General features: G+C 44.1%; 1 protein-coding gene and 1 long non-coding RNA gene across 2 annotated transcripts; one reads left to right on the top strand and one right to left on the bottom strand.

Moving 5' to 3' along the window:
- Positions 1–554: 554 nt before the first annotated feature.
- On the top strand, positions 555–2,967 carry LOC132392000 (uncharacterized). Its single transcript, XR_009511407.1, has 3 exons — positions 555–694; positions 1,779–1,936; positions 2,168–2,967. It is a non-coding gene; the product is annotated as an uncharacterized LOC132392000 (long non-coding RNA).
- LOC132391999 (apolipoprotein L1-like) lies at positions 688–13,547 on the bottom strand. Its single transcript, XM_059965883.1, has 3 exons — positions 13,481–13,547; positions 2,960–3,023; positions 688–2,095 (listed from the first exon to the last, which is right to left on the bottom strand). The coding sequence occupies exons 2-3, from the start codon at positions 2,998–3,000 to the stop codon at positions 1,027–1,029; spliced, it is 1,110 nt and encodes a 369-aa protein (XP_059821866.1). The 5' UTR covers positions 3,001–3,023; positions 13,481–13,547; the 3' UTR covers positions 688–1,026.
- Positions 13,548–14,007: the final 460 nt, after the last annotated feature.

Raw genomic sequence — 14,007 nt, 5'->3', positions numbered from 1 at the left:
ATGCATTCTTTATCACTTGCATTGCCACTTTCAGGGAAGCATTGACTTAGGACTCATATCATTGTACATCAACACTGTTAACGGTCCTGCCATGATCTATACTTTCCCCTTACATATGACCTCCCAAAGTGCACAAACTCACACGTGTCCACATTAAACTTCAGCTGCCATCTCTCAGCCCATAACTGTAACTGATCTAGATCCTCCTGTTTCCTCTGATGTTCAGACACTCCAGCGCCTGACATCACTATAATCAGTCTGTGTATATAAGCTATCTTATGTATTTATATTTATTGTCATATTTAACAATGATTATTGTGTTTTTTTGTGCTGCGTCAGATCTAGAGTAACAATTATTTTGTTCTCCTTTACACTTGTGTACTGGAAATGGCATTAAACTCAGAGTTCCCAATCTGGGGCCCACGGATCCCTTCCTTTAATGTTATTGGTCAAAGCAATAAAGGTTGGGAACATCTTGAATCTTTAAGTAACTGTAACTGATATATATCTTGTTGTATCTGATGCACCATCAATAACTCTCGGAGACGGGAGGCAAACGATAGGCTTTTATTAGCTGCAAGGGTGACCACAACATCTCGGAGACTGAGGGAGGAGCAGTGCCTCCAATCGCCTTTATACCGGGGTCCGTGCGAGGAGCCACAGGAGCAGTCAGCAGAGGGGCGTGTCCAGACAGGTACACACATAGTTTACCACAGTATCCTTTGACGATCTTCTTCTGTCTATTTGTGTGTCATCTGCAAACTTATTGAACAACCTGTCAATATTTGTGTCCAAGTCATTGATATATGTTGCAAACAGAGATCCCTGTGGAACACCCCTGGTCATAGATCACCAGCCAGAATGACACCCTTCCACCACTGCCCTCTGTCTATCATGCCGTTCTTTACATGGTGAAGTGGTTTGGTAAGATACTCCGGATAAGAGATCCCACAAGAAGCCTGGCCACGTGAGTGGAAGAGAGGAGACACTTCTTCATCCTTTTCCTACTCAGCCCTCTGGACTTTACTAATACCTGGACCCAGTCTCTCTCAGGAACTTCTTTAGAAATTGACAGATGTGCCCGTAGAGTTCTAATGCATCCTCCATCTTCTGAGCTTCAGCTCGTATCTTTTTAGCTACTTCAGATTTACTTCCCTTGCTGAGCTCAATGGAGTTCTTTGCAATCGAGTAGATATCCCACGCTATAAAGAGTGCTCCCACTACTCCTGAAACTGCTCTTGTCGTTTTGGACAAAGCCAGGGGAGTGCCATAAAGTAGACGTTTCACGTTTCCTGTTTCCATTGCGTACTTTGTTTTTCGAGCAGTGTGACTCAGTGCTGTCAGTTTCTCAGCTAGTTCTCTGAGGCCAGGTGTTTTGCTCAATACTTGTTTGGCCATTAGTGATGTTGTCACATTCAGTGTTTTCATGCTGATGGAACCAGATTGCAATCCAGCTTTAACTTCCAGTAGATACTTTTTCTTGCACTTATTGAGAACATTCCTTGCCTTGCTCACCCCTGGTAAATGCAATCTGCCTTTGACTGTGGTCACATGCTTTCCCCTGCATTTATTGGAGACTTCCTTTGCTTTGCTGATTGCTGGAAAATCCCTCGTTGTGCCTTTACTATAATCACATTCTGTAATTTCTTCCTCAATGAAATGACTCAAGAACTGGAGATCACTGCAGATGTCTGTCAAGCGTTCTGACATTTCCTTCTGATCACTTTTATATTGTCTTATGATCTCATCTACTTTTTTTTGTTTCATCGACCGTTTAGCATATTCAGTGATGCCAGCTGTCAAGTTAGTGGCAGCACCAGCTCCACCTATACTCGCTCCCACAGCGGTGAGGACCAAGGAGATGCCTGCTGTGAAAGGAGCAGCGATTATTCCTGCCAGGGTTAGGACACCACCTACAGCCCCCGCAGATGACCCGGTAACATTCGCAATTGTTGCACCTTTATGATACCGATCAATACCATTTGCAATCTCTTGTAGTTCACGTATATGTCTGTTCATTCGATGTTCCCATTTAGGAAACTCATTTACAAAGTCTTGTATGGTCTTTGTTCTCTGTTTTAGTTCATCTTGGTCCCTGTTAAGAATAACAAATAATAATTTCCCCTCATTTTTGCAATTAAACTCATTCTTAAAATTGCATTGACAGGAACTGAACCACAGCAAAGTGTAAGAATTCAAAAGGAGGATGGACCGGTCATGCAAAAGTGAAACGATGGAGTTCAGAGCCAAACGCGAGGAAATCTGCAGATGCTGGAAATTCAAGCAACACACACAAAATGCTGGTGGAGCACAGCAGGCCAGGCAGCATCTATAGGAAGAAGTGCAGTCGACGTTTCGGGCCGAGACCCTTCGTCAGGACCAGTGTGTTCCCGTCAGGGTGATAGGTGAACATTGTAAGGAGCAAATACTGAGACGGACTTTGTGACAATGTTTGGTGCTGTTGCAGGTCGGTGACCCATATTTTTGTTTGGCAATGATTGCATTTGTAGATTGTCTGTGACTGAGGGATCTACCAATATCACAGGTCTGAAGTTGGGATAATAGCAGGAACCTTACTGAGCTCCCACTGGGAGTTGGAGGAAAAGATGCAGTTGGTGTTCAAGAGGCAGAGAATGCATCAGTCCAGGCTCCCTCAATCATTCCATCTCTCCTGAATTCTTACCATTGAGAAATCTTGTCTTTGGCAATTAATCTAAAAATTTATTGATCATCCTAGTGTTTCCTTTCACTTAATCCCAACTGTGCCCTTGTGAATGATAACAGCTCTATGAATATTGATAATCATGTTGTTTTACTGATTACCCTTGTTATTCGTTTATTGATCACCTCATGGTGATTATCAGCTATGGACGATGACTGGTAATTGACCAATAAGACTGAATTGGATGTCAGTTGTTCAGATTTTCACTGTCCTCTAACAAGGTGCAATCTTAGTTACCTGGATCCTGACACATTTCCATTCTGCAAACCCGTCTCCATCGGATTCTCCCGAAATAGTGGATCTGGAATAGAGAAAAGTTAACAAATACTAATGTCTCTTGATATTGCAATGATGTACCTCACAATGAAATGTGAACATTATATTTCAGTTCTGTAGAATTATCTCAAATTTCAATTTACATAAAGGCAAAGTAGATGCCAGAAAACTGAAATGTGTTGGAAATTTGTAGCTGGCTGGGAAGCATCTGTTTCTACAAACCATGTGAATATTTCCCACTTTTTTTTATCTTTGGCATCTAAATGTGAATGTCTGAGTGGTGACCAAAAGATCATAAATTCCAATTGGCCCGTAACCTCATGTGTTTAGCTGTTTTGTTGATGTTGCAAAGTAAATTTGCTGTGCCCCCCCTCCTCATTCCACTGTAAATCTGATTCTCTGAACAGAGCACCATGTCAGGTACTTGCGTGGTGGGATGGTGATATGTCTTGTTGGATCTTGGTTATTTTCGATCCCTGAGTTCTTTTAGGAGTTCAGGAATGAGCAAGAAACTTTGATTCTTCACAATCATTTATTTTAAAGTTTAAACAAAAATGCAGAACATTTGAAACTAAATGAGGAGCTGAGAAAGAAAGGAGAGATTAAAGAGACTCTATAGATTCAATAAAAAGATGGCACCTTTGAACAATCTACTATCTTGATACTCGAGATATTTACTTCAGTGGTGGGCATGTTGTTGGAGAAGATCCTGAGAGGCAGGATTTATGAACATTTGGAGAGACATAATTTGATTAGGGATAGTCAACATGGCTTTGTCAAGGGCAGGTCGTGCCTTACGAGCCTGATTGAACTCTTTAAGGATGTGACTAAACACACTGATGAAGGTCGAGCAGTGGATGTAGTGTATATGGATTTCAGTAAGGCATTTGATAAGGTACCCCATGCAAAGCTCCTTCAGAAAATAAGGAGGCATGGGATCCAAATGGACATTGCATTGTGGATCCAGAATTGGCTTGCCTACAGAAGACAAAGTGTGGTTGTAGATGGTTTGTATTCTGCACGGAGGACAGTGACCGGTGGTGTTCCACAGGGATCTGTTCTAGGACCCCTCCTCTTTATGGATGAGGAAGTAGAAGAGTGGGTAATGACACAAAAGTTGGGGCTGTTGTGGATAGTCTGGAGGCTGTTACAGTGTGAAATCGATAGGATGCAGAACTGGGCTAAGAAGTGGCAGATGGAGTCCAACCCAAGTAAGGGTGAAGTGGTTGATTGTGGGAGATCAAATTTGAAGACAGAATATAATATTAGTGCTGAGACTGTTGGCAGTGTGGAGGATCAGCAAGATCTTGGGGTCCGAGTCCATAGCATGCTCACCACTGCTGCAGGTTGACAGTGTTGCTCAGAAGGCGTATGTTGTGTTGGCCTTCATCAACTCTGGGATTGACTTCAAGAGTGGTGAGGTAATGTTAAAGCTATATAAGACCTTATTTAGACCCCACTTGAAGTACTGTGTTTAGTTCTGGTCACCTCACTACAGGAAGGATGTGATACTATAGAGAGAGTGCAGATGAGATTTACAAAGGTGTTGCTTGGACTGGAGAGCATGCCTTAAGAGAATAGGTTGAGTGAACTCGTTTTACTCCTTGGAGTGACGGAGGAGGAGAGGTGACCTGATAGAGGTGTATAAGGTGATGAGAGGCATTGATCGTGTGGATAGCCAGAGGCTTTTTCCCAGGGCTGGAATGGCTAACGTGAGGGGGATAGTTTTAAGGTGCTTGGAAGTAGGTAGAAGGTGGATGTCAGGGGTAAGTTTTTCACACAGAGTGGCGGGTGCGTGGAATGCACTGCCGGTGGTGGAGGAGCTGGATACAGTAAGGTCTTCCAAGAGACTCTTAGATATGTACATGGAGCTTAGAAAAATACAGGGCTATGCAGTAGATTAATTCTAAGCAGTTTCCAGAGTAGGTTACATTGTTGGCACAACATTGTGGGCCAAAGGACCTGTAATGTGCTGTAGATTTCTATGTCCTATTGCAGAAATTCCTGAGATATCAGAATCCAGTCAAAAGGCTACACAATTATAATAATTATAACTCATGCAGCCAATTAAAAAATGAGAAGTTCGATGTTTCTGCTATACTGGCTTCAGCCAGTAAGTGGAGATGAACTATCACTTTCTGTGAAAATACATGAGTTTGTTAACAATACAAATTGTTACAAACACAAATTATGTCAGTAAAACTATGTTTTTAGTCTTGCATTAATTCAACTAATATCTTATAAGAAGAATTGATTCAACAGTCTCTACGAAAGGAGGTGTAAGGCACTCCTTCCCTCCGCTAGCCTGCAGGTCACCCTTGGGCAGGGTGTAGCACCTGCTTAGCCCCCTCGATTGGGGTCACGTGAAGACATTGGAGCAGGTGGCAGATGGTCGTATGAGCAGCTGGTGCACATCACAAATTCTAGTTATGCGACCACTGACACTCTGCTGATAATCTCTAAAGAGTGTTGATAATGGCTGGGGTCACTCATCTTGTAAAGACACTGCCCAGAAGAAGGTAATGGCAAACTAATTCTGTAGAAAAAATTTGACAAGAACAATCATGGTCAGAGATCATGATTGCCCGTGACATACCAAACAACATATGATGCAGATACTGATGTTGATGCTGATCTTGATGATGATAATTATGATAATGATGTTGATGATGATTTTGTTGTTGATGTGCATGATAGTATTCAACAGGATCTTGTAAAGTTGATTGCCACAGGTTATTTGTGGGCTAAGTTGTGTCTGGCATTCATAGAGTCATGGAAAAGTACAGCAGAGAAACAGGCTCTTCAGTTCATCTAGTCTATGCCAAACCATTTGAACTGACTACTCCCATTGATCTGCACTGGGTCCATAGTCCTCCATACCCAAGTAAGTCCAGAAGACGGGGGCAGTATGAGGCCAATCAGCCCATCGAGTCAGCCCTGCCATTCCATCATGTCTGATTTATGTTCCCTCTCTAGCCTATTCTTCTGCCTAAAGTTCTGTAACTGTGTAGATGCCAGAAATGCAGAATAAAACAGGCTGTCTACAGCACCATCTCCTGACTTTATGCCTCGGTCACTGACTCTCACAAGTTTCTCCTTTGAAAATTATGCATGGGCCCTTCATCGTGAACACATCAAAATGTTGTGGATACAGCCCAGTCCAGGGGTAAAGCTCTCCCCACCACTGAGGACATCGACATGGAATGCTGTTCAGAAAAGCAGCATCCATCATCAAGGATCCCCAACATCCTGGCCATGTTCTCTTCTCACTGTTACCATCTGGAAAAAGGTACAAGAGCCTCAGGACTCACACCACCGGGTTCAGGAAAAGTTGTTATCCGTCAACAATCAGCCTCTAGAGCCAGTGGGGATAAAGTGAAAAATCATCTAGCTCTTTCCAGGCATATCTGATGGATAAACTCTTCTCAGGCTTCCAGCTGGGTACAGGAATCGATTTTAATCAACATTTCAATGACAATTCTGTCATCTTCATCAGGGACGATGCCTAGACATGTCTAGTCCAGTGGTACATATAAACTCATCTTCTGTCCCTCCTGATTGGTTAGTCTTCATCCAATCAGGTTTCTGCTGTGCCACCTTGTTTACAATCAAGTTCCAGTTCTTTCTTAGTGCGAGGCTTTCGTCTTTGTGAAAGTTCTTTCTCTGACTTTCAATGACTTCCTTCACCAGGCATCCAATGGGGATAATTCCATGCAACTTCATACGTCCCATCACTGACCTGTTCACACTCACTCTCAAGGACTCTTCATCTCATGTTCTCCATATTTGTTGCTTATTTATTTATTATTATTATTTTACTTTTTTCTTTTATATTTGCACAGTTTACTGTCTTTTGGACATTGGTAGATTGTCCATCCTGTTGCCCTCACGATAATGTATTACCAATTCAGTAAAGAACTGTACCATTGCCAATGGCCATGCATGATTTTCAAAGGAAAACCATGTGTGAGAGACAGTGGCCGAGGCATAAAATCAGGAGATGGTGCTTTAGACAGCCTGTTTTATTCTGCATTTCTGGCATCTGCACAGTTACAGAATATTAGGCAGAAGAATGGGTTAGAGAGGAAACATAAGTCAGACATGATGGAATGGCAGGGCTGACTTGATGGGCTGATTGGCCTCCTACTGCCCCCCTGTCTTGTGGACTTACTTGGACACAGTGCAGCTTTTCTGACTCAGTGTGAATTCTCCAGTGTTAGGCTGCTCACTTTCTCTGTGTCGGAATTATTCATTCCTGCAGTGAGACAGTCACCTGCGATATGGTCTCGGTTTTCCTCACTCCAGTCGTACACACAACCTACTGAGCATTTCCAGCATTTTCTCAAAGTTCAAAGCAAATTTGTTATCAAAGTCTGTATATAGTGTGTTACCACATACACCCTGAGATTCATTTCCTTGTGGGCATTCACAGTAAATACAAGAAATACAATAGAATTGGTGAAAGACCACCCCCACAGGACAGACAAACAACCAATGTACAACCAACCGTGCAAACACAAAAAAAACAGAAACATACTACAACTAATAATAATAAATCAGCAATAAATATTGAGAACATGAAATGAAGAGTCCTTGAAGGTGAGTCCATGGGTTGTGGGAACAGTTCAGTGATGGTGGGAGTGAAGTTACTCACTCTGGTTCAGGAGCCTGATAGTTGAAGGGTAACTGTCCCTGAACCTGATGGTGTGGGTCCTGAAGCTCCTGTACCTCCTTCCTGATGGCAGCTTCTAGAGGGAAAATGGCCTGGATGATGGGGTTCCTCCGATATGGTGTTTTGGCCTTCATCGACCGTGGGATTGAGCTTAAGAGCCGAGAGGTAATGTTGCAGTTATATAGGACCCTGATCAGACCCCACTTGGAGAACTGTGCTCAATTCTGGTCGCCTCACTTTAGGAAGGACGTGGAAACCATAGAAAGGGTGCAGAGGAGATTTACGTTGCCTGGGTTGGGGAGCATGCCTTATGAGAATAGGTTGAGTGAACTTGGCCTTGTCTCCTTGGAGCAACGGAGGATGAGAGGTGACGATAGAGGTGTACAAGATAATCAGAGGCTTTGATCATGTGGATAGTCAGAGGCTTTTCTCTGGGGCTGAAATGGTTGGAACGAGAGGGCATAGTTTTAAGGTGCTGGGCAGTAGATACAGAGTAGATGTCAGGGGCAAGTTTTTTTATGCAGAGTGGTGAGTGCATGGAATGGGCTGCCGGCAATGGTGATGGGGGTGGAAACGATAGGGTCTTTTAAGAGACTCCTGGATAGCTACATGGAGCTTAGAAAAACAGAGGGCTATGGGTAAAGCTTAGGTAGTTCTAAGGTAGGGACATGTTCGGCACAGCTTTGTGGGCTGAAGGGCCTGTATTGTGCTGTAGGTTTTCTATGTTTCTGTAACAGATGTTTTTTCCTACAGTGCTCTGTGTCGATGTGCTCAATGGTGGGGAGGGCTTTACCCGTGATGGACGGGGCCGTATCCACTACTTGTTGAGGGCTTTTCCATACGAGGGTGTTGGTGTTTCCATACCAGAACATGATGCAACCAGTGAATAAACTCCTCACCACACATCTATAGAAGTTTCTTAAAGTTTCAGATGACATACTTCATCTTTGCAAACTTCTGAAAAAGTAGAGGCACTGCTGTGTTTTCTTTCTAATGGTGTTTATGTGGCGGGCCCAGGACAGATCCTCTGAAATGATAAGACCAAGGAATTTAAAGTTACTGACCCTCTCCATCTTTGACCCCCCAATGAGGACGGGCTCATGGATCTCTGGTTTCCTCCTCCTGTCAATAATCAGCTCCCTGGTCTTGCTGACATCGAGTGAGAGGCTGTTGTTGCGACACCACTCAGCCAGATTTTCAATCTCTCTCCTTTATGTTGATTTGTCACCACTCCTGATTCGGCCAATGACACTTAAATATGGCATTGGAACGGTGCTTAACTGCACAGTCAGAAGTGTAGAGCAGGGGCTGAGCACATAGCCTTGTGGTGCACCAGTGCTGATGGAGATCGTGGAGAAGACTGGGGTCTACAAGTGAGGAAATCGAGGATCCAATTGCATAAGGAGGTATTGGGGGTGAGGTCTTGAAGCTTTGAGAGGATGATAGTATTGTGTTTGCTTTTAAACTGGAACGAGTGCAGGGAAGATTGACAAAGATGCTGGTGGAATTTGATGGAGAGAGAGGTTGGACAGGCTAAAAGGTTATTTCTGAGAGAACAGGAGACTGAGAGCTGATCTGATATTGGTGTATAATGTTATGAGAGGCAAACATAGGCCGATTGCAGACACTGAGGGGAATCAAGAACTAGAGAGGACATAGGTATTAGGAGGAAGGAGAAAGATTTAAGATGATCTTGAACCACAACTATTTTACACAAACGCAAGAAATTCTACAGATGCTGGAAATCCAAAGTAACACACAGAAAAGCTGGAGGAACTCAGCAACATCTATGGTAATGAGTAAAGATTTGATGTTTCAGGCGGAGACCCTGATGGGATGGGAAATTGGAGGAAGTGGCTGAGGAAGGAAGAATAACAGCTTTTAAAGACATTTGGACAGGCACAGCACATGGATAGGAAAGGTTCAGAAGGTTATGGGCCAAATAATGACAAATGTGCTAGCATGGATGGGGCAGTTTGATTAGCATGGGCCAGTTGGGCTGAATGGCCTCTTCCCATGCTTTATAACTCTATTGAACCCTGGGTGGGCGGGGGTACAGTAAGGTGTGGGCAGCCATGGGAATGCTCAGTATTAACATTGGAATCCATGAGGTCTCGTGGCATCAGGTCAAAAGCCCCTCCTGATCTCCATTGACTGTCTTTGCTCTGTTCCTCCATGTTGAACCACACTGAAGAAACGCTGAAAGTAGCAAGGTCACTGAATGTACGCTGGGTGAGATGTCAATGTCCATCAGACAGGCGGCTCTGGTAGGACCACTAGGCTGGAGAAGTCCTGAAGGATACGACTGCTGGACGTCTTGACTGAGGGAGAAACATACTTGCCCTCATCCATGCCAATCCATGGTGTGTACTCTTCCAGGGGCATCTGTTCATCATGCCCATACCATTGGAAGAGTGACTCCCACACGGTCCTTGTGCAGACAAAAGTTGTGTGGCACTGTAACTTCACTAGATGTGAATTTGAAAAAATTGGGCCAATGATTGGGAGTTGGAATTGAAATAGGACAAAGGAGAAGTGATGAATTTTACTGAATTAATGCAGGACAGGATTTGCACAGTGCCCTGGAGAGGCTTATAGAACAGAGAGTCCTAAGGGTACAAATATATACAAGTAGAGGGCAAGCAGGGAGTCAGGGCGGTGAAGAATGTGTTTGCATGCTTGCTTTCGTCAGTCCGATCGCTGAGTACAGGAACTGAGATGCCAGGTTACAGCTGCTGGGACGACAGTCGAAGTATCGTCTACAGAACATGGAAAATCAAACAGTACAGCACAGGGACAGGCATCTCGGCCCAGCATCTTGTGTCAAACCAAATAAATGAGTAATCTAATGGCTAACAAAACTAATCTCTTCTGTCTGCACAATGTCCATATCCTTCCATTTTCCACACATCCATGTCCCTGTCTAAACATCTGTTAAAAGTCCCTTTTGTATCTGTCTTGAGCACCACCCCGGGCAGCGTATTCCAGACACCCACCACTCTTTCATTGAAAAACTTGCCCCTCACATCTCCTTTGCAATTACCCACTCTCACCTTTAATACATGCCCTCTCATAATCTTATGGACCTCTGTCAGATCTCCCATCAGCCTCTGCTGTTCCAGAGAAAACAACCCAAGTTTGTCCGCTCCCTCATTATAGCATATACCCTCTGAACCAGGCAACATCTCAGTAAACTTCCTCTGTACCCTCCACCCTCTCCAAAGCCTCGACATGTGCAATACTCCAGATGTGGCCCAACTAGACTTTTATAAAGCTGCAACATAACTTCCTGACTTTTGAATCAATGCCTTGATGACTAAACTCAAGCAGACCGTTCGTCTCCTTAACCACTGTCAACCCGTGTAGTCACTTTCAGGGAGCTATGAACTCGGATCCCAAGATCCCTCTGCCCATCAACACTTGTCTTTGGCAGTGTACTGTCTCTTTGATCTGCCAGGGTGCAGCTTCAGATCTGGCCGAGTTAAACTCCATCTGCCATTTCTCCATTCATATCAGCATCTGATTGATAATCCCATTGTATTCTTTGTCAGTCTTCTACGCTGTCAACACCACCAATCTCCCTATCATAGAGTCACTGAGTCATAGAAAAGTACAGCACAGAAACAGGCCCTTTGGCCCATCCAGTCCGTGTTGAGCCATTTAAACTGCCTATTCCCATCGACTTGCACGTGGACTATAGCCCTCCATACTCCATACCAAACTTCTCTTAAACGTTTAAATCGAGCTCGCACGCACCACTTGCACTGGTAGCTTGTTCCACACTCTCGTGACCCTCTGAGTGAAAAGGTTTCCCCTCATGTTCCCCTTTCACCCTTAACCCATGACCTCCAGGATCGTCCCACCCAGTCTTCAGTAGAATAAGCTTGCTTGCATTTACCCTGTCTGTACCCCTCATTATATTGTATTCCTCTCTCAAATATTCTCTCAATATTCCACATTCCAAGGAATAAAGTCCAAACCCATTCAGTTTTTCCCTATAACTCCGGTCCTCCACACCCAGCAACATCCTTGTAAATTTTCTCAGTATCTGTCAACCTTGTTTACATCTTTCCTGTAGGTAGGTGACCAAAACTGCACACCATATTCCAAACTAAGCCTCAGCAATGTCTTATACAATTCAAAAAACCTCCCATCTCCTGTACACAATACTTTGGTTTACGAAGGCCAATGTACAAAGGATTTCTTTACAACCCTATTGACGTGTAACACAACTTTCAATGAATTATGGACCTGTATCCCCAGATCCCCAGATCCCACACTCCTCTGTGCCTGGCCGTTCACGGTGTAAGGCCTACACTGGTTGATCCTAATGAAGTGCAACACTTTGTACTTGTCTGCATTAATTTCCATCTGCCATTTTTCAGCCCATTTTCCATCTGGTCCAGATCCTGCTGCAAGCCATGATAGCCTTCCTCGCTGTCCATTACTCCCCAGTCTTGGTGTCATCTGCAAATTTGCTGATCCAGTTAACCACACTATCAGGAATGCAGGAAGCCATGATGACCATTCACAATCATCTGCAAACTTCCTAACCCAGTCACCCACATTTTCACCCAGGTTATTTATATAGATCACAGACAGCAGAGGTCCCAGTACAGATCCTTGTGGAACACCACAAATCACAGATCTCCAGCCAGAATAAATCTCTTCAACCACTGTCCCCTGTCTTGCGTGGGCAAACCAGTTCGAAATCCAAATGAACATTTCACCTTTGATCCCATGTACCTTAATCTTCTGGATGAGTTTCAAATCAGAGAACTTTTCAAACTCCACGTAGACAACATCCACTGCTCTACCTACTTCAATCACCCTCATCACCTCGTCAGAAAACTCACTCAAGTTGGTGAGACATGACTTGCCCCACACAAAGCCTTCCTGTACTGATCTGGTCACCTTGCTACAGGAAGGATGAGATTGACCTGGGGACATTCACAAAGATGTGAACAGGACTGGACGGTTGAGTTATAATGAGAGACTGGACAGGCTGGAGCTTTTTCCCCTGGAGTGTCAGAGACTGCAGGGTGATCTTATAGTGGTACATAAAATCACGAGGGGCATTGATAAGTCTTTTCCCCAGGGTAGGTGAATCTAAACTAGAACACACACATTTAAAGTGTCTGAGGAAAGATTTCAAGGGGACCTAAAGGATAGGTTTTTCACAGAGGGGGAGCTGGATATATGGGACGATTTGTCAGAGGAAGTTATGGAGGTGGGTAGAATCAATTGCAAAGTTTAAAAGACACTTAGACAGTATGGGTACAAAAGTTTTCCAGTGATATGGGCCAAACACAGGCAAGTCAGGCTTGTTCATGTAGGTAAATATGGATGAAAGGCCTTATTCCATGCTGTATGACCCATCTACCCCGTCCCCTCTGCCCCTCGCCTCTCCCCAACAGTGGGGATCAGTGCTAAAGGAAAAGTTAAGTTCACCCAGAACTTTAGAACAGATGATATTCTGCTCCATCCTGAAATCTGTACCATCACAGAAGGCATCTTCAGCCAGTTGATTTCATTGCACCAGACAGAGTTATCAACTCTAACGGAAGCTGTTGGCCAATCAGCAGTTACTCCCAGTGGTCTACACTCTGATGGGCAGTTTCAGTTCTGCCAGGAATCCTGTGATGGATCCAAAATGGACCAAAGAGCTGAATTCCTGCAAGGTGGTGAGAGTGACTGACCTTCACACGAAGGCAGCATCAACTTGTCTGGCAAGATGGAGCCTGGTAAAACTGAAGTTCAAGGCTATCAAAGGGGAATACTTCAGGGCTTATAGTCATACCATAGCTTACCTGAAGAAGATGCTGGTAGTTGTCAGTCATCCCAGTCCCAGGACATCATGTAGGAGTTCCAACCATCTCCAGCTATTCCATCAGTGATCTTCTTTCTCTCAGCTCGGAAGTGTGGATTTTCACAACCCAATTCCACTCACAATTGCTCAGCAAATGAAGCCGCCCATGTGAGTGTGGAATTACACCATCACTCGCTGAGACCAGCTCCCGGAACTCCCTCCCTGCATCACGGCGGAGAACCTTCACCAGAACTGCAACTGTCTCCAAAAGGGCAAAATGAACAAAACAAAATTCTTCATGGGTTTGTGCGTCAAAGGATAATTCTGTATTGTAGCCAGATTGACAATACTCCAGGAGTACGTACTTGCCATGAGGGACACCTGATTTCACAATATTTAACAGCATTAATTCACTGATGCAGAGAGCGTGAGCAATGTTGTCAAACTGGAACTGGGTGTGACTCTGGAGATGATGCATACTTGTGGTGGGAGAGCAGTGTCTTTAGCAACGAGATGAGGGAATTGTGG

This window comes from Hypanus sabinus, chromosome 3 (genome assembly GCF_030144855.1).
Source record: "Hypanus sabinus isolate sHypSab1 chromosome 3, sHypSab1.hap1, whole genome shotgun sequence".
NCBI lineage: Eukaryota > Metazoa > Chordata > Chondrichthyes > Myliobatiformes > Dasyatidae > Hypanus > Hypanus sabinus.
The sequence above is the reverse complement of the archived record's forward strand: the minus strand, read 5'-3'. Positions and strand labels throughout refer to the sequence as shown.